Source organism: Carex rostrata, chromosome 15 (assembly GCF_964058835.1).
Source record: "Carex rostrata chromosome 15, lpCarRost1.2, whole genome shotgun sequence".
Taxonomy (NCBI): Eukaryota; Viridiplantae; Streptophyta; class Magnoliopsida; order Poales; family Cyperaceae; genus Carex; species Carex rostrata.
In genome coordinates this window covers 4946629-4968022 of record NC_135932.1, presented here as the reverse complement: position 1 = coordinate 4968022, position 21394 = coordinate 4946629, and the positions used below count along the sequence as shown (strand labels likewise).

The window sequence follows — 21394 nt, the reverse complement described above, 5'->3', positions numbered from 1 at the left end:
CATGTTAGCCTAGTTCATAAATGCATCAGCATGCATCCGTGACAGAGAATTAAAAATTATCTATCCAACGACCTAGATATATCTAGGATTCCTTATAACCCCGTCAATTTGATAAGGTCCAGGGCACATTAATTAAGATTCAGTAATTTTCATCGGTGTTCTAATTTATTCATTTCAAATAAGATGTTGCTGTTCAAGCCTAATTATATAACAATGTACCTCTAAATTATATTTGATTTTAATTGTAAAATGTTAAATTATCCAATCAAACATATAAAACAGATGACCACTATCTGATAACAAACCATGCCATAATTTTAATATAACTTTAAAAAAAAATAGAGGAGTTGAATCATATTATTCCAACGTTTTGGACAACTATTTCAATTATGTCAATAATATTAAAAAATACATATTCATATAGATATTTTTGCTGAATATTTTGACGTTGATTTCAATGCTTAAAAAAAATAAAGCAAGCATGGATGATCTGCAGGATTAATTATTTATAATTCTTAGATGAAGTATTTATTTGTTTCACTAATTACATGGCATGTTTAGCACTTTCTGCCCTCTGTTACGGTAATTAAAGTAGATCTACTGACAGGTCAACCCCTAGGTTGATGAAAACACCTCAGTTATCAGTTATCACTTTAATTTAATCCAGTTTATTGGATTCATTTCTGGAAGCTACCTCTTTATTTAGGAATTCAAGGTAATTTGGCCCTTGCTCAATCAAAGAATTTCCCTAGGACATAAAAAATGTTAAATTTAAAAAAAAAAAAAAAAAGTTATTTGATAGAAGATAATGTTCTTCATGTACGATACTGTGTTTAAATTTATTTATTATGATTATTAAACAGTTAGGTGATTTAATTTTTAACCTCTTTGTATATATTTTTATATAGAAAAAAAAAATTATTGGATATTTTTTGTGTGTGTTTGTTATTCTCATTTGATTTGGAGGATCATTTTTTGCCCGTTTTTTTTTTTTTTTTATGTACCACCCTAATAAATAAGAATTAAATCAATACCATCCGTTAATTCCGAATTCAGATTCCGCCACGTTCGCACAGTAGATCTGCGAACGGGTCGCTACCCGTTCGCGTAATAGATAAGCGGACTGACCCGTTCCCGACGACCCATTCCCGACGACCCATGCGCGTAACAGATCTGCGGACGGATGACACGTGTGCGTAACAGATCGTGTCGAGGAGTGGGACCAGCAGTATCGACAGTGGTACCAGGAAAATTGTGCATTCACGGTGTACATGTTCGGTCTCATGTCAGAGATCAATAGGAAGCCGCTTCATGTACCACGCGACACGACTACCCCCCAGTCCGGCTGCACAGATTGTAAGTTTTTTATATTTTCTACTATATTATTTCAATACAGGTATGGTAATCATCTTTTGAAATATTGATGAAATGGTTTATTCACAGGTACTCATGAACATCAAGGCAGTTCTGAAAGCTGCAAGATATGGGATCACAAGAGGCTGGAAGAAGGTGGGGAAGATGATGTTGTGCATATCTGCACCTCCGGTGGTCGTCGCGGGGTACAAGGACCAGCTAGACAAGATCCTGCAGCTAGCAGATCTTCCAAGATACGAGGATTTGGCAAATATGAATGATGAAAGATTCTGCAGAGCAGATGAGCATACCAGAGCCGGATCTTTCAGAGATCTTGTCTGCACCGACACCTGAGGCAGCATTTCAGAGTTTTGGAGATCGAGTGGTACGTACATTTTTCTAATAACCTACTTATTGAGAAACCAAATTATTCATTTATTAACCATCTATTTTCAGGGAGATGAGCCCCGGTTCGAGCCATCACAGGATTTTGAGCCCACTCAGCCATCGCATGATTTTGAGTTTGACGTGGGTTCGACATATGATACCATATACACTCAGGGTTACTCTTATCCTCAGTTTCACACACAGGATGATCCACCACCAGAGGACAGTGCAGCAGTGTACCAGACGGAGACAGCTTCATCCTTAGCAGAGACTGCTGTAGCTTCTATTTTCGGTCCTTCGTTAGTTCTTAGCTCACCTGAGGAGGTTTTGTTTGGACATATACCGGAAGAGACCCCACCACAGCCATCACGGCAGTATACGCCTGCTTTCAATTTCTTAGGTTCGGAGATTGAGGAGGTACCGGAGGAGTTGGGGCGCGGTAAGAGACATAAGATCAGGAAAGACCCGTACACACCATCGACTAAGTAGTTATTCGGACTGTTAAGGCTGTTTGGACTTTTTGTGCTATTTGTACTGTTTGGACTGTTATTTAGTTATTATCTAGTTATCATTCTATTCTGACTGTTGTTTGATTTATGCTTGCTACTATATTATCTAGTTATCATGTTATTCTGACTGTTATTTGGTTTATGCTTGCTACTATATTTCTTAGAATTCGAATAAAGAAAAAAACACAACTTCTACTACAATAAAAAAACAGCATAGGTTCGGATAAAAAAAAAACACACAAGTCTATAATAAAAATTAACATATAAATTCCTGGCTAAAATCACAACTTCTACTACAATAAAAATACACATAAGTTCGGATAAAAAAAAACACACAAGTCTACAATAAAAATTAACATATAAATTTCTGGCTAAAATCACCACCCCTCGAACGATGAAACTGCAATGGAAAAATATATATGTTTCGTCAATTGTTAATTCATAAAAATTATTGATTTTTTCACATCTTACCCTATTGCGTATTTCCTCTCGCATCCCTTCTTCTTCTCGCATTCCTCTCGAGAGTTTCTCTACTGGTTCGGTGACCATTTCGTCGTCCTTCCAATACATCCATCCACATTTGGATCCGGTTGTGTCGTCTCCTACCCAACTTTACCAACCGATTCTCTGGAACTAAGAGATCTCCTTCGTGCACCGGCCAATCACATTGATTGTCATACACATGGAATTCACCACTCCATGTGTCTATGAGTGTTTGAATGTTGTAATAATAATTGACGAAGTCATTTGGATTCAAGTTCCTATAATGTTAACACATTAGTAAGTAGTACCGTCCCTAATATGAAGTTTCAAATTAAATAAAACATAATTTTACCTTAAACGACACACCGCCATCACATGAACACATGGTATTCCGCCCATCTGAGGCTTCTGGCACTGACATTCCACCTCATGATCGTTCTTCACAATTACCTTGTACCTGCAGTCGTTAGACGTGTGTACCCATCTGCCATTCTCCATGTCAAAATTAATCTTTTCGTCATGTGAGGTCACCATAAATTCATTATGGCCGAATGCAAGCGTTGACATTTTTTTAGTCTTCTCAATGTGCTTATCCAGCTTCTTATGCACGCGAGTGGAAAAAAGCTGACCCGCTGCTTGCAATTGCACAGCCGTCTCACTTATTTGCTCAAACCAGCTAACACACTTGTAGAATGTCTCCTCAATGATTGCGGCAACTGGTAACCTACGATAATTAAAAATTACAATTAATTGAAGAAAATGTTAATAAAATATAGGAGGATTACAATATACAAACCTGCGAGAAGTTTGGAAGACATGGTTGAGCGATTCAGAACCATTGCTAGTCATTATTTCCCAACGAGATCCATCATCCATAGCTTGATACACCTTCCATGGCTTAGACAGTTCTTCCTCGTGACAACTTCTAATACCATAATCATGAGCTGTATCGCAACACAGTGTCTTAGTGGCCAAACAGTTATTATTATTATTATTATTATTATTATGATTATGATTATGCATTGAATTGAACTTGAACCAAGTATATGCCTTTTCCCAAGTCGAGCACATAAAAATTATCACCTAACACAAACATATGTTCTTAATATTAACAAAATAATAAAAAATATGGTCGATCTAAAAATATCCGTAGCTTAACTGGAATGCGTATCCTACTCAAAAAGGAATCATTTCAGTTAATAAATCTCAACTGTCTGATTTTAAACGAAGCCAATTCGGCTCCTGCTTATAATATAATAGACCCTTTAATATTAATGCATATTTAATCTACACAAATTTTAGAACATATCGAATGATCAATATTCATTGACTCAAAAGATTACCTTTGAGTTAACGCAAAGGATACGAATTCGCTTAACTGGCCCTTTTTTTTCTAAAAAAAAGACGATGCTAAAATATCCCATCAAATAAATCTAACAGTAAGGAACAGATCTTGAAGTAATGCTGGAGGTGCTTAATCACTTTCATAATTTTAAATCTTTTATCGTGTTTATACAAATTTAATTGAAAATTGATTTATTTTAAGTTTTTTTATAATTTAAGTTTCCATCCTTCAAATTATTAAATCTACTCTTTAACTAGATCTACTCTTCTAATTAATTCTATTTATATACACTTATCACTTTAATACTTTAATTTCCGTCTCGCTTCACGATCGGATTCTCTATTTCGACCGCTACCACACTCCGACGACTGGATGTACTTACTGTCGTGCTCCGATCGAGATGAAAACTCTACGCTCTGAGCTCCTATGATATCAAACTCTCGATTCTGATCGACTTCGCTCAATTTGGTTTTCCCTTCTCTCTCATTCTCCTCTTCACTCAAAAAAAAAATATCGACCCTAGAAGAATTAAGAGAGACGAAATGGAATGGAAAAGAAAGAAGGCAGCTAGGGTTTGATCATTTTTTTTTTCTTTTTTGCTTTGCTGGAGAGCTTCACCAAAACTTACTGTTGAGTTAACTAGCGATTATAATACATGTGTGTTTGTAATTTAGTAGTTATAATTTTATTTTGTAATTTATAAAAAAAATGAATTCAAATTCTTATAACAATACGTTACGTATTTACACATACTATGCATCTTTCGTTTCAGCCTCAATCTAAATTTTCTAACTTCGCCTCTGTTTAATGTATTAATTTCGACTTGTTCACATTGTACAAGTTAACAATTTAATTAATATTTATGTGTATTGTTGACACTTAATATAAAGATGGACAAGAAAAGTGCTAGATAAGCTTCTCTATTGAAGCGAGAGATAGTTTTTATAATTAAGGTGATTTGAAAAGCTTTAATTGACCCTCACCTTATATTTTGAAAAAAAGAAATTTTTTTTATAAAGACAAGGACAATAGGTACCCTCTTTTATTTTTCTCTTCCACTATTTTTTTCCTTTTTATATTATGCTTCATACAGCTGACTAAAATAATGTTCTTTATTTAAAAAAATTGTATGTTTGAACACAACGTTTATTAGTACTTATTGAAGAGGAAGGTCCGATTCCTTCATTTATCCACTATTCCTATTTTTTTTTCTAAAAATAAGCATCTAGTAAAATTGAATAAAAGCTATTTATTTTTTAATGAAGGGCAAAATGGATAATTTATAAATCTAAAATGAGTTTTAATAGAAAATTCAATAAATTCGATAATTTTGTGAGGTGTTGAAATTTAGAAGGGTTTATATGATATTATGAATTTTAGAGTGAAAAATACGTAATTTTAAAGTTTTTGAGAGAAATGCGAAATTTCCCAATTCATTTAGTGATATTTCTTTGCAGAATAGCATATTCTTAATTAGGAGGGTTCCAATACCTCATTTCTTTCATATCTCTTCACGTTTCATTCCATATTTATTTTTAAAGCTCAAACTTTTGACCGGAACCGCTCAACATGATACCCATACTCAAATATATTTGGAAATGAAATTTTATAATTTTTAGAAAAAAATATATTATTTTCTTAAGATAGGTAAAAAATCACTATTTATGGACCATTAAAAAACAATGATTTGGTACCTATAAAAAAATAGTAATAAATTTTGAAAAATTATAAAATTTAATCTTCAAGTATATTTTAAGAGGAGGGATCCAATTACATCTTTTTTGGTGACACCGAATTATACTCTCGATTTTCAAAGTTGTCAAAGTTCAAATAATCAATCCAAAATGGATATATTAAAATGTGCTTGCAGATCAAATTTTACATTTTTGGAATTTTTTTACTATTTATTAAGTATTTAACAAAATCCCTATATTCAGACCATTGAATTTTTGTACTCATCTTAATAAATATTAAAAAAATTCAAAAAAATGTAAAATTTGTGCAAGTACATTTTAACATATTCATCATGTTGAACAGTTTGAACTTCGAAAATATAGAATGTAATCCGGTGTCACCAAAAAATGGTGTAAGTGGATCCCTCCTCATATTTTAATATATATATCATACTTACTGGTTCCTATCGAACAACATTAATTACATGTACAAGGATATAGATGTTCACGCAAACGAAATTATAAAAAATCTACAATTCTCGTTCATAATAAATTATTTAGTCAAATTGGATAATTATAGGTGTAAATAGATATTATAACAAATATTTCCAAAACTAATTTTTCATTTGAAATCAATTATTTCATCCAATTATATTCATTAGGACCCCATTTTATTGCTTGATTTATTTTAACCCTTGGATCTCCTCATAGCACGGATTTTGAAGTCATCTCAACCTTTGATTTTGAATCGACTGGTAAGAGTACGCTCACGAAAAGAATAATTCAGATATCCCACACCTGTAGGGCTGGAGTCTCTGTCGCTAATAATCAGCGTGCTCCGCGTATGCTCCAAACTGTGTGTCAGCTGGATCAGTCCACGGATCAGACTCGTACCGAATCTGCTGATCTGAAATTTCGTAATTATAACTAATTAATATCTACTCTAGATTATTCCAACCCTCGCCCCATTTAATATGTTTAAGTCGTATTCTCGATTATTTTGGTTTACAAAACTTGTCACTTGATTATTTTTACTTTGATAAATCTAATCTAATTTGATTTTAAAGTAAAAGGTATTTTTATTATTTTAAATTTGAAGACAAATTGCTTGTAAAAATTCTAATGTCGAAATATTCGCAAAATTAATTGTTCGTGAACTACAGTAATTTTAAACGTGTCTTACCTAATAATATATCATAATTACTTATCTATTTGATTTATTTTAACTGTATTTAGTTTAATACATTTTATACGTAATTTGTTTATAACATTCTAAAAACGAAATGTTTATCTATTTCACGCATTCTTAATTATTTCTAACTAAGTCGCACAATTCGCTATTTTATTACCATTCTAATTCTACCGTTTATTTGTCGTTTCGAATCTAAGTACAAAAATAATATTTTTCGTTTAAGTTTCAAAAAATAAAAATGTTTCAAATGTTTAATTTAAAAACTTATTATGAAACTTTTATTTTATTATGTGTTGGGTGTTTTAATTTGGTTTGTTTCGGGATCATACAGGTGTCCAATCGGGTTATTTAATATCTGCTCAAATTATGTTATGAGCTATCATCGAGGCATCAAGACCCTGGACGGTATAATCATTTCCCGAATTAAATTTAAGTTTACATAAGCATCCGGTTTTATTCGGTTACATTATTAAAACCTAAATTTTAAAAAGCCGTCATTTAATCCGTCAAATTATGCTCCTCAGCTTAAACCGAGCCCACAAATTTTAAATTTCCAAATCCGAAATCCTATTTTATCCACATATGCATATCTTGCCATATTCAACTCAATCTATAGGTCCATTTATACAATTTCACATGCATGGCCGGCCCTTACATTAAATCTCACCATTTTTCACTTAAGCCCTTATACATCTTATAATTCACATAAGGGCCTACAATTTACCAATTCATACCCCTAATAAATTTATTTGCAGTTTTGGTCCCTGTCAAGTAAGTGTCTGGTAAATCAATTCAGAACCATACCAGTATCTACACTGGTACCAGCACCACGCAAGTCATCACAGAAATCAAACGCCCAGTCACAATAACAGACAATACCATTATGTTGCACAAACAAAGATCAACAAGCACCAGACAGGGGAGATAGCAAGCTCGAGGCAAAACAGCAAATTCAAAGGGCATGGCAACACAGCCAACAAAACCCGAACCAGTAAGTCAGCAAACAGGACAGACAGACCAGAACAGAGGCATGCCAAACAACAAGCAAGGCATCAAGTCAGAGACAAACAGAACCAGAATGGAGCAGAGAACACAGCCAAAGCACAGGTCAGATCAGGAAGCACGGCAACACAGCCTCGTGCATTAGCTTACCGGGAAAATCAACAACCCGAGTAAGCCGTAAAAATTCAATATTTCGCAGCATCATCAAAGAAAAAGGTAAGGTGCCAAACTTACCCGATTAGAGCAAGCACAGAGGGGGAATAGTGAATACGGCCGGTTCCAAGGATATTGTCCCGTCTCACGGCCGTCGGAACAGATCAACACCACCAATTTTATGCGTCTTCGAGCACTAATTTAGCACCGAGAGACACTAGAACTGATCACGAGCAAGCAAGGAAAACTTCCCACTGTCTAGGGTTTACAATTCACAATTCTCACACAATCAGAAAATCAAAGAGATAGAGAGGGGGAATTTGATCTCAACACATGAGCGGTGTACGGGAGGCACGAAAGTCATCCCCAGGACAGGGTTTTCTGACTACCGAGATGACAGGGCGAAAATTTGCAGCCCTAAACGAAGAGAGAGAGGCGGGAGAGTAGGCACCCCGAGGCTTCCCTTTGAAGGAAAGAAACGGAGAGGGAGAGTATCGAGTGGGGTCGAGTTGTCAGTGGAGTAAGAGGGGGGAGTGGGCCTAGGTCTTCAGCGGAACAAGAGAGGGGGCTCTCTGCCTCTGTCTCGCGCGGAAAGGAGAAGAGGACGAAGAGAGTGGGAGTAGGAGAAAGGGGGGGCCCACGGGTCAGTGTAGAAGAGGGGAGAAAAGGTCATGGACCCGAAAATTCACTCAAATAGAGTTTATTCTCTATTTTCACATCCAGCCAAGGATCAAGGGTTGAGGATGCTTCAGATTGGTGCAAGATGTAATCTAATGGTTCAGAAAATTTCAGAATTTCAATATGAATTCACTTGATTCAAAATAAAAGGTTGAGATGACTTCAAAATCCGTGCCATGAGGAGATCCAAGGGTTAAAATAAATCAAGCAATAAAATGGGGTCCTAATGAATATAATTGGATGAAATAATTGATTTCAAATGAAAAATTGGTTTTGGAAATATTTGTTATAATATCTATTTACACCTATAATTATCCAATTTGACTAAATAATTTATTATGAACGAGAATTGTAGATTTTTTATAATTTCGTTTGCGTGAACATCTATATCCTTGTACATCTAATTAATCTTGTTCGATAGGAACCAATAAGTACGGCGATTTTTATTAATATCCCTAAAACAAATCAAAATTTTAAAAATGCCCCTGTCTCCAAATTTTTATCAAATCTGCCCTGACCACCTTTTATCAAATTTTTTATAATTTCGTTTGCGTGAACATCTATATCCTTGTACATGTAATTAATGTTGTTCGATAGGAACCAGTAAGTATGATATATATATTAAAATATGAGGAGGGATCCACTTACACCATTTTTTGGTGACACCGAATTACATTCTATATTTTCGAAGTTCAAACTGTTCAACATGATGAATATGTTAAAATGTACTTGCACAAATTTTACATTTTTTTGAATTTTTTTACTATTTATTAAGATGAGTACAAAAATTCAATGGTCTGAATATAGGGATTTTGTTAAATACTTAATAAATAGTAAAAAAATTCCAAAAATGTAAAATTTGATCTGCAAGCACATTTTAATATATCCATTTTGGATCGATTATTTGAACTTTGACAACTTTGAAAATCGAGAGTATAATTCGGTGTCACCAAAAAAGGTGTAATTGGATTCCTCCTCTTAAAATATACTTGAATATTAAATTTTATAATTTTTCAAAATTTATTACTATTTTTTTATAGGTACCAAATCATTGTTTTTTAATGGTCCATAAATAGTGATTTTTTACCTATCTTAAGAAAATAATATTTTTTTTTCTAAAAATTATAAAATTTCATTTCCAAATATATTTGAGTATGGGTATCATGTTGAGCGGTTCCGATCGAAAGTTTGAGCTTTAAAAATAAATATGGAATGAAACGTGAAGAGATATGAAAGAAATGAGGTATTGGAACCCTCCTAATTAAGAATATGCTATTCTGCAAAGAAATATCACTAAATGAATTGGGAAATTTCGCATTTCTCTCAAAAACTTTAAAATTACGTATTTTTCACTCTAAAATTCATAATATCATATAAACCCTTCTAAATTTCAACACCTCACAAATTTATCGAATTTATTGAATTTTCTATTAAAACTCGTTTTAGATTTATAAATTATCCATTTTGCCCTTCATTAAAAAATAAATAGCTTTTATTCAATTTTACTAGATGCTTATTTTTAGAAAAAAAAATAGGAATAGTGGATAAATGAAGGAATCGGACCTTCCTCTTCAATAAGTACTAATAAACGTTGTGTTCAAACATACAATTTTTTTAAATAAAGAACATTATTTTAGTCAGCTGTATGAAACATAATATAAAAAGGAAAAAAATAGTGGAAGAGAAAAATAAAAGAGGGTACCTATTGTCCTTGTCTTCATAAAAAAAATTTCTTTTTTTCAAAATATAAGGTGAGGGTCAATTAAAGCTTTTCAAATCACCTTAATTATAAAAACTATCTCTCGCTTCAATAGAGAAGCTTATCTAGCACTTTTCTTGTCCATCTTTATATTAAGTGTCAACAATACACATAAATATTAATTAAATTGTTAACTTGTACAATGTGAACAAGTCGAAATTAATACATTAAACAGAGGCGAAGTTAGAAAATTTAGATTGAGGCTGAAACGAAAGATGCATAGTATGTGTAAATACGTAACGTATTGTTATAAGAATTTGAATTCATTTTTTTTATAAATTACAAAATAAAATTATAACTACTAAATTACAAACACACATGTATTATAATCGCTAGTTAACTCAACAGTAAGTTTTGGTGAAGCTCTCCAGCAAAGCAAAAAAGAAAAAAAAAATGATCAAACCCTAGCTGCCTTCTTTCTTTTCCATTCCATTTCGTCTCTCTTAATTCTTCTAGGGTCGATATTTTTTTTTTGAGTGAAGAGGAGAATGAGAGAGAAGGGAAAACCGAATTGAGCGAAGTCGATCAGAATCAAGAGTGTGATATCATAGGAGCTCAGAGCGTAGAGTTTTCATCTCGATCGGAGCACGACAGTAAGTACATCCAGTCGTCGGAGTGTGGTAGCGGTCGAAATAGAGAATCCGATTGTGAAGCGAGACAGAAATTAAAGTATTAAAGTGATAAGTGTATATAAATAGAATTAATTAGAAGAGTAGATCTAGTTAAAGAGTAGATTTAATAATTTGAAGGATGGTTAAGGGTGATTAATGTTATTTTGAGTAATTTAGAAAATTTCGTGAGAATAAATGAGTAGATTTAGGAATGAGAGTAACTTAATCCGTTGTAAATATATTTTTTTATCAATCAAATTATTAGTAGGCATATTAATGCTATTACCTTTACAAAAACACATGTAATATTTTATGAAGAAACTTAAATTATAAAAAAACTTAAAATAAATCAATTTTCAATTAAATTTGTATAAACACGATAAAAGATTTAAAATTATGAAAGTTATTAAGCACCTCCAGCATTACTTCAAAATCTGTTCCTTACTGTTAGATTTATTTGATGGGATATTTTAGCATCGTCTTTTTTTTAGAAAAAGGGCCAGTTAAGCGAATTCGTATCCTTTGCGTTAACTCAAAGGTAATATTTTGAGTCAATGAATATTGATTATTCGATATGTTTTAAAATTTGTGTAGACTAAATCTCCATTAATATTAAAGGGTTTATTATATCATAAGCAGGCGCCGGATTGGCTTTGTTTAAAATCAGACAGTTGAGATTTATTAACTGAAAAGATTCCTTTTTGAGTAGGATACGCATTCTAGTTGAGCTACGGATATTTTTAGATCGACCATATTTTTTATTATTTTGTTAATATTAAGAACATATGTTTGTGTTAGGTGATAATTTTTATGTGCTCGACTTAGGAAAAGACATATACTTGGTTCAAGTTCAATTCAATGCATAATCATAATAATAATAATAATAATAACTGTTTGGCCACTAAGACGCTGTGTTGCGATACAGCTCATGATTGTGGTATTAGAAGTTGTCAGCAAAAAATGATCCTCCAAATCAAATGAGAATAACAAACACACACAAAAAATATCCAATAATATTTTTTTTCTATATAAAAATATATACAAAGAGGTTAAAAATTAAATCACCTAACTGTTTAATAATCATAATAAATAAATTTAAACACAGTATCGTACATGAAGAACATTATCTTCTATCAAATAACTTTTTTTTTTTTTTAAATTTAACATTTTTTATGTCCTAGGGAAATTCTTTGATTGAGCAAGGGCCAAATTACCTTGAATTCCTAAATAAATAGGTAGCTTCCAGAAATGAATCCAATAAACTGGATTAAATTAAAGTGATAACTGATAACTGAGGTGTTTTCATCAACCTAGGGGTTGACCTGTCAGTAGATCTACTTTAATTACCGTAACAGAGGGGAGAAAGTGCTAAACATGCCATGTAATTAGTGAAACAAATAAATACTTCATCTAAGAATTATAAATAATTAATCCTGCAGATCATCCATGCTTGCTTTATTTTTTTTAAGCATTGAAATCAACGTCAAAATATTCAGCAAAAATATCTATATGAATATGTATTTTTTTAATATTATTGACATAATTGAAATAGTTGTCCAAAACGTTGGAATAATATGATTCAACTCCTCTATTTTTTTTTAAATTAATATTAAAATTATGGCATGGTTTGTTATCAGATAGTGGTCATCTGTTTTATATGTTTGATTGGATAATTTAACATTTTACAATTAAAATCAAATATAATTTAGAGGTACATTGTTATATAATTAGGCTTGAACAGCAACATCTTATTTGAAATGAATAAATTAGAACACCGATGAAAATTACTGAATCTTAATTAATGTGCCCTGGACCTTATCAAATTGACGGGGTTATAAGGAGTCTATATCTAGGTCGTTGGATAGATAATTTTTAATTCTCTGTCACGGATGCTGATGCATTTATGAGCTAGGCTAACATGATTTTTATTTTATTTTTAAATGAAGATGACGGTCAAGTTTTTAAAATTTAAACAGCAACGGTCAAATCTTTAGTTCTAATTATTTAAGTAGTTGAAATAAAATTCAACCGGAATTACAAAATCAAAATAAATAATAATAATAATACTAACAGTAATCATTTTTAAAATTTTAAATATTAGAAAAAATAGTTCTGAACTTGTGATGTGACCTAAGGATATTATTTTGACCGTTAAACAAAAAAATTGATTTTTTCTAACGTGACTTTTCGTGCACCGTGATGGATTGAATTTTCAAAAGGCTGTATGCATTTATTGGTTGTATGATTTCCACAAATTCATAATATACTCTTGAGAATGATAAAGTAACTTCTAATTATCAGCAGGAGCTTGAGAAGTGTATAATTTCCAATTTTCATATTTAATCAAGCCTGTTAGGTATTATATATTTTAATAATGAGAAGGGCAGAATTCTGACAGTAGATAATCTAGTCAGGAAGGGATGGCAAATGCTAAACAGATGTAGCCTCTGCAAGGGAGAACAGGAAACGGTGCTACATTTGTTTAAATTATGCACATACACCAGGCAGGTCATTGCACAGTTGACAGAGCAACAAAGAGATGGGGTTTTCAGCCAAGGAAATTTCAGAGAATGCATACTGAATACGGAAGACAACGTGCTTAGTCATTTGGAGAGAGATGTGCCAGAATATTCAGAGAAAAGTACAAAACACCAACAATTCTGTCAATAATAAGATATAATGAGTGAGTCCGATGCGTAGTTTCAATAGAACAACCAATCAATCAATCTTCATAAACACTGAAGCAACTCAGAGACACTGCAAGTACCAAAAGCAACAAGACTTGCAAAATTCTACAATCATGGATTTCCATTTTAGAATTCTTTTCAATTTTTAAATTATGTCGTTTACTTTCACTTATGTAAAATTGATACATCTAGTATCTCAATTAATGGAAATTGGGAGCTAGACTCTCATTTTTCCTTGTCAAAAAAAATAACGAGAAGGGTTCAAATATCTTTATTTTTTGTGTCTCTATTATATCTCTATTTTTAAAAACTTTAATAACTCAAAATTTAAAACTTAAAAGTCAAACTAAAACCGTTGGATGTGATATACATCATTTTATCTATGCACATGTAAAAAATTGTGACATTTCAACTTTGTTTTGATTATCATCAAGAACTTGTAAAAACGTATTAATGTGGATTATTTCTAAACGTTGATTTTTCAAATGATTGATTTACATAAAAATAAAATTGAAATGTGATATTTTTTTATGAGTAGATAGAGGAAATAACATAGATCACATCTAATTGTTTTATTTTAATGTTTATGATTTAAATTTTGATTTAGTAATATTTTTAAAAAGAGAGGCATGGAGACACAACAAATAAAGACATTTGAACCCTCCTCTTTAATATTTCATACAGAATAACAAGTAATTTAGTTAGATTTAACTAGGATGGCCTTTCTAGCTTGTTTTATACTTAAGTCCGATTTAGTCTATTCGGTATTTTTTACGTACTAGCTAAGTGTCCGTGCGTTGCAACGGGATTGAAATATTATTTTGATTACTTTTTTTAGATGTGATTAATATTTATTTGATTTTATCATAATGTATTAATTAATAATGAGAGAAACAAAAATCAATGAATTGTTAATAAATGGAAACACAAACAACCACATAAAACAGGCCACGGAAGATCCGGGAATGTATCCTCTGAGATATCTCAACTTTTGCGTATCCCGTTGAGATATTCCAACTTTTGCGTGACGCGTGTCCGGTGCCTATTCGTGGAGAGAAGGAAAACGCGTGGAGTGCGTGGAAAGAAGGGAAAACGTGTGGAGATTTTGTTGAATTATTATGTGGCTTTTCATGTAGTGGATACGGTTTTAATTAAATTTAGATTTCTACATATTTGACAACATGAAACAGATACATAAAATCTAAATTTATTAATTAAAGGCTGAGATTGAAATGTATTTTGATGAGTGGCTCAGATCTATTAAATGAACGGCTCAGATCTTGTTTGGGTGAATAGAGCTTTGAATCCCAAAAAAATTTGCGTGCTATTTAGTAGCGAGGATTACACGTTTTTCATTTTGAAGTGTATTTTATGATGATAAAATTTTAGTTTGTTTATAAAAAAATCTAGACCATACAAATTTATAAAGAGGGAATTATCTGCTATGTAATGTTTAAATTAGTTCGAATTAAATTTAAATATCTGAGTTTAAGTAAATTTAAAGTTTAAGACTTTAAGTTACGGATGCGCACTTCTCTACTTGCGCGTGCGGAGAAACATTGACAGCAATAATTTCACCAACCAGGGCCAAAAGTGGGATAGTTCAATGTCTGATCAGATCCGATTCGCATTAAAATTCGTATTTACTTGATTTATACAAATATTAAAATTGCACGAATATAAAACTTTCGTGTGTAAATCCGGACACAGCAAAGCTCACCTTGGACAAGTACTTTTCATGGGGAGTCTGGACCCAATTTGTACATTAACTTGGGTTTTGATATTGATATATTAAGTGGCTATTATAAACAGGCCCCAAGTTTCCTTTTCCAAACGGGCTAATTAACCTTTGTTGGTACATGTATACAAGCCCAGAAAATTTGAAAGTATCTTATACAAGGGGGAATTTTATGTATACCCTTTATAGATCTCGAAATTACGTATTATCCCTTCTAAAATTAATTATATTATATTTTTATTATGGTTAGCGGCAATTACCGTTAAAATAAATATATTGATTAAAAATGTAGTATTTACACAAATTTGAAGAACAAAATGTAAAACTATACATCAGACTTTCTCCGCCATATTATATTTATCCTTCTAAATTTTAAGAACTCACAAAGATACCCCAATTGATTGCCTTTTCTTTCTGATTTAGGAACTTCAATTAATGTTATCAATATATTGCAATGGATGATGGCTCAGTCTAATTTGACATTTAGCAATCGGTAGAAATAATTTAGTTCAGAACAATTATAAAAACTAAAACAATTAGTTCAGAACAGAGTCTGAACAGCAAGGCATGACAAATGCCGATCCATCATCCATAATAAAATTTTCACACTTTGGTATTCTCCAACAACATGCACACAGGTTTCACTGTAAGCGAGATGCAGACCAGAGATGATAAGTAAAATAGTAGATAAACAGAACAAATATACATCAGGTTGTAGAATTTATAACAAGACTTCAACCTTTACACACAGAGTATATGTTAACAAAGCTTCTTGAATTAAACATTAGGATCAATATAAAAACAACAATTGAATATAGCCAGTTGAAATGGTTATTATTATTATTATTTTTTTTTTTTTTTGTGTTTTCTAAGAAACAGAAATCAGTTTGCATAGCCTTCAACCTGTAATTTTAGATCCGACAAAAATTTATCCGAGATTCTCAATAAAAATATATGGGAACCTTCCATGAGTTAAATATTAATTTTGCATTTTACTAACTATAACATAATATATGTTCTCTATGCACCATATATTAAAATGGATCATCCCTTCTCCAAGTCTAAAGGGGCAATTTGACAATCTAGTACACACTATCAAGCCTAAAAGCAAGAATAAGAGAGAAATCGCCATTGTACTGTTGCATAAAGTTGAACTAAATTGTTTCATTAAAAAGATTAAAAAAATAAAATCTTAAAATATATGAGATTTTCCGGAGTTCTAGTCTAGCTGTGTATATAGGAATATTGAAAGCTTATAAGTTGAATGCTTATTGATAGAACATAGAAGTACACAACGGAGAAAGAAAAACATAGATTTGAACAATGCCATTCTGGAGCATCAACCAAAATCAGAAAAATGCACAAAACACACTAGGAAACCAAATCGGAACAAAAATCAAGAAGAGGTACCATGAGCACTAAATAAGATGACCACAACCACCACTTGTTCAAGTTCTATAACTCTGCCAATACAACATACTAGACCGGTCACATCACTCTTTGGAAACAACAACCACTTGTTTGCCGACATTGCGGCCTTCATAAAGCCCGATAAGAGCACTTGGTGCATTTTCGAGCCCTTCGACTGTGTCTTCTACGTAAATTATCTTGCCTTCTTTTATGTACTGCACTGTCATTTCCTCAAACTTGGGGTATTTTGCATAGTGATGGAACACTAGGAAGCCTTCAATCCTGATTCCCTTTGGAATGATCTGGGATTAATAAAATTTAGAATTAGTACTAGCTTTATGTTCCAAACAGAGTTGCACATGAAGTCCTTAATTAAACATTACATCAGAATTTGCACTAGTAAAATGCATGTTATTTTACTAAATTTACTAATTAATTGCACCTGAAATAAGTTGCGAACGCCCTCGGGTTCGGCCAGGTTGTACTGAGAGATCATCCCGCATGCAGAGATCCTCCCGTGCAAGCGCATGTTATTAAGCACAGCCTCGAGCATTGCGCCCCCGACGTTCTCGAAATATATGTCGATGCCATCTGGAAAACACCTATATATCATAATGAAGCAACATTTGAAAGAACGGTTAGTTTCAATGCATTTGAAAATGCAAAATACTTTTAGCCTGAATGCCTTTCAGAAATGCTAATTGCCTTCAAAGAAAATAAGCTTCACAGACAGACTCTGCCATAGGTGTCTGCTAATTTGTCGAAGATAAATGAAAATTTTGTGGGCTAAATAAATTGAACTTGTTACCTAATTTTTTTTGTTTATCATGAACCTTGAACCGTATATATAAGGATTATATTGATTAGAAGATGAGACATCAATTTGTTTAGCAGTGACATCCCTTGAATTGCATCAAAGATTGTCCAGCAAAATAAATTGCCCTTTGTCCCTTCTATTGATGCCTCTAACCACATAAAAATAACAATAATTTTTGTTTACAATGTGGACTGGAAAAATTGAAACTGTCTACAAGATACTTCCTAATGACATGTCACCTTAAATCCAGCCAACTCTAATATCATTTGACCTGATCACATCTATGACAGTTGACCCCAGAAATTGCAAAATTTAATCACCTTTTCAATGCTAAATCTAAGTCAGATTCCTTTTTGTAGTTGAATGCATCGTCAAATCCGAACTTGTTTTTCAACAGTTCTACCTGTTTAAATTGTTAGGGAAAAAACAATGTCAACAATTTTAAACATCAATAAAAGCATCAATCTGGTGGGAATTTCAAATTTCAAAATAGCCTCAGAATATGTGTCATATTATTGGAACCTTTTCATCAGAACCGGCGCTACCAACTACATAGCAACCCATAAGTTTGGCAAATTGCCCGACAAGCTGCCCAACTGCCCCGGCTGCAGCTGATATAAAAACATACTCCCCTTCCTTAGGTGAGGCTATTTCATAAAATCCAGCATATGCTGTAAGACCTGGCATTCCTGCACAGGAAAGGAAAGGTCAAATTTGTGATAACCATGAAATACCAATTCCGAACAATAAATACATCCTACCTATATACCCCCCCCAGTCCCCCACCCCCCCGGATTCATTTTTTAGCATATGCTCTATGCAGTGCAAACTAAAACCTCATGGCCACATTTTCAAGGGGAATAGATGAAACTATAAGCCTTATAAGCAACGTAGCACTTACCAAGAACACCGGTATAATATGAGAGAGGTAACTCCGGATGGTTAATTTTGAAAAAATTCTGGGGATTTGAAATTAGACTGTATTCTTCCCATCCTGTGGTGCCCCACACCAAATCTCCCACTTTAAAATCCGCATGTGTTGAATCAATCACTTTACTGACTCCGAAGCCTGTTACTACCTGTTACATAATGAAAACGCAAAAAATATATATATATATATATATATATAATTGAAGGAGACAAGAACAATAATACTTACAATGTAATTAACAGTTTCATACTTTCATATCAATGAAACAGGACTTTTGCCTTTATTTAAAAAAAAGGAATAATAATAACTAATTAAGTGAAAAGTGGTTAATTTGATAATACATGGTTATGTACTTGCTATCCAAAGAGTCAATTTGCTTCTAACATAAAAAATCTTAGTTATTCTGTGCCAGGTTGTGTTAGGGAATATTACTGGACACGAGGTTCAACTCAGCAATTCGTCAAACACATCCTGTGCGCTCAAGAAAATTTACATGAAAGAACAAATCAAATATGAAGTGGTTTGATCCTTACCAACTAAACTGGAAAGATACGAACCAATAAAGTTCACTGTGAACTATAAGTATTACAAGATTTAAGTGATGATCCTATCTGACAAGCTGTTTCTTTCTATTTCTCTCTTACCCCAAAAAGGCTAAAACGAAAAGAAATGAGCTCAAGGGTCAGCCCAAAATGGGACAAATAAATTTGGGCCTTGAACCCAATTCATTTGTTAGCTACTTTGCTAATACGAACTAGTTTTGTATAATTCAGCAGCAATTAGAGTTCAAACCATCCTGAAAAAGAAAGACCGGGACCGATAAAATGACATTTGACCTAACAATTGTCTAAGATCACATGTTTTCGTGTCATTGTTTTTTTTTCTAAATGTTGTGGTCACAGCAATTTACTGTTTTGAGTACTAGTCATCGCATATTCGCCAAAAATTTGTAGATGAAAGCAAAAGAAAAAAAAAAAGTTTGTGACGCTCATCTATCATACTATATTTTTTATTTTGTTTAGTTTCACTTAACACCTTTTAACTTTTTGGTAACAAATTACAGAAAATTAAAGATTCTGAATATTGTATGAGGAATTTTTTTTTATATTTTCATTAGGTTCTAAATGGAATTTAAAAACATGTTTTGTTTTATGTCGTTTTATGACATCTCTCCATTATTTGAAGAAAATTAGTAATTTTTTGAATAAATAAAAAATTGGGTGAACTAGACAAAAGGATTACATAATTTCAGCTATATATATCTTCTATTGACATATTTAACAGTGTAAACTGAAGTAACAAATAACTTTGGTTGCATGTTGATAGTAATTTAAACATATGCCCGCAGCATATTATTAATGATTTGAATCTTTTCGGAAATTAATTGTAAATTTTTTTTTTTTTAAAAGCTTCGCAGAAGCTGCGAAGTTGTGAGTGGAACTCGAACTCTCGACCTTTGGGTAACCACAGTCCTAGCTAGGACTTTTCTCCTAGCAAACTGAGCTACCGCCCTATCTCTCAATAGATAATCTTTTTTTTTTTTTAGAAATGGTCTATAATAAACTAATTTAAACAATAGCTTCAGTCTAAATATAGGTTAACTGCTAACAAAATAGCTAGTGCAATTCACCCGGAAAAGAATAATCTGTAGCAAATCAAATGAAAGCTATACATATCTTAATTATTTGTGGGCTTGAGAATCATCTTATCTATATTTTTTTTTCTTTATTTGAACGTAAATAGAAAAAATTGAGGTACAAATGTACAATTAATTTTCTCTAATAAAAACAAACAGAAGAAGAATTATTTTTTGACATCATGGGTTGGAAATCAAGCTACCCAATATATTTTCAAACTCATATGTATATTATAGAAGATTTTCTCACTTTGTTGGTTTTGAATCCATGATCTCCCACGTGAGAATCATGTATCTTTATCATTGGATCAAAGACAAGTTCTCAACAGAAGAAAAAAAGACTTTATTTCTGAATTTAGAGGATGAGTTCAAATTAATTACTTGCGTTTTAATTTATCTGGCAATTGCAAAAGAGATATATACCAACAATTGCAGGAACAAACTAGCAAAAATATCCCTTGAAATGTTTTATATTGTTGGATAAATGGATACCTCGCCAGGTATGAAGTCGGGAACGTAGGAAGGCGTGTCGTGCTTAGTCATGCGGCCCCGCATGTAAGGGTCACAGGAAAGGTAGAGGTTTTTCAACACAATCACATCTTTCGATCCCTCCGGCACCTTCAATTCGACGGCCTCCGTTGGTACCACTTCCAAGTCGCTCTCCTTCGCTTTCCCAGTCACATAGTTCTTCAGTATAACCTTCGTCATCTCTCTAGATTCTCGCTCTCTTGATAAAATTTGCTTTCTAGGGAGTGCTTTGAAGGAGAGGAGGAGAGAGCTTGATGTTGATAGGCAAACCAATAGTATTCTTACGTATATGCTGGTCTTTCTAGAAAACAAACATGTGTTAACCGGTCCCCATTAAAAGATTGTGATACTGGTACGAACTGTAAATATACGTAAAGTAAATGGCTACAACGGGTAAAGCCGTGCAAATGAGTATACAGGGATCTAAATAAATGTTGTGTTGTGATTAAATTTGAAAGAATTAATGGTCACCGAATATTAGTTATGTTATGACTATATGTGA

At 32.6% G+C, this 21394-nt stretch overlaps 2 protein-coding genes across 2 annotated transcripts; both read right to left on the bottom strand.

Annotated features, from left to right (window-relative positions):
* Positions 1–2465: 2465 nt before the first annotated feature.
* LOC144565964 (uncharacterized) lies at positions 2466–8474 on the bottom strand. Its single transcript, XM_078315818.1, has 5 exons — positions 8179–8474; positions 3529–3676; positions 3085–3456; positions 2721–3010; positions 2466–2649 (listed from the first exon to the last, which is right to left on the bottom strand). Exons 2-4 carry the CDS (start codon positions 3606–3608, stop codon positions 2722–2724), a joined length of 741 nt encoding a protein of 246 aa, XP_078171944.1. The 5' UTR covers positions 3609–3676; positions 8179–8474; the 3' UTR covers positions 2466–2649; position 2721.
* An 8341-nt stretch (positions 8475–16815) lies between these two features.
* On the bottom strand, positions 16816–21140 carry LOC144566906 (2-alkenal reductase (NADP(+)-dependent)-like). Its single transcript, XM_078316948.1, has 6 exons — positions 20857–21140; positions 18699–18876; positions 18320–18486; positions 18118–18200; positions 17423–17582; positions 16816–17282 (listed from the first exon to the last, which is right to left on the bottom strand). Exons 1-6 carry the CDS (start codon positions 21070–21072, stop codon positions 17064–17066), a joined length of 1023 nt encoding a protein of 340 aa, XP_078173074.1. The 5' UTR covers positions 21073–21140; the 3' UTR covers positions 16816–17063.
* Positions 21141–21394: the final 254 nt, after the last annotated feature.

Excerpts from the sequence above, each read along its gene's own strand:
- LOC144565964 (XM_078315818.1), bottom strand. The coding sequence starts at position 3,608 with ATGGATGATGGATCTCGTTGGGAAATAATGACTAGCAATGGTTCTGAA. Across the intron at positions 3,457-3,528 it reads GTCTTCCAAACTTCTCGCAG|GTTACCAGTTGCCGCAATCA; the intron begins GTTTGTATATTG and ends TAATTATCGTAG. Across the intron at positions 3,011-3,084 it reads ATGGCGGTGTGTCGTTTAAG|GAACTTGAATCCAAATGACT; the intron begins GTAAAATTATGT and ends TTAACATTATAG.
- LOC144566906 (XM_078316948.1), bottom strand. The coding sequence starts at position 21,072 with ATGACGAAGGTTATACTGAAGAACTATGTGACTGGGAAAGCGAAGGAG. Across the intron at positions 18,877-20,856 it reads CCGACTTCATACCTGGCGAG|GTAGTAACAGGCTTCGGAGT; the intron begins GTATCCATTTAT and ends ATTATGTAACAG. Across the intron at positions 17,283-17,422 it reads GCGTTCGCAACTTATTTCAG|ATCATTCCAAAGGGAATCAG; the intron begins GTGCAATTAATT and ends TATTAATCCCAG.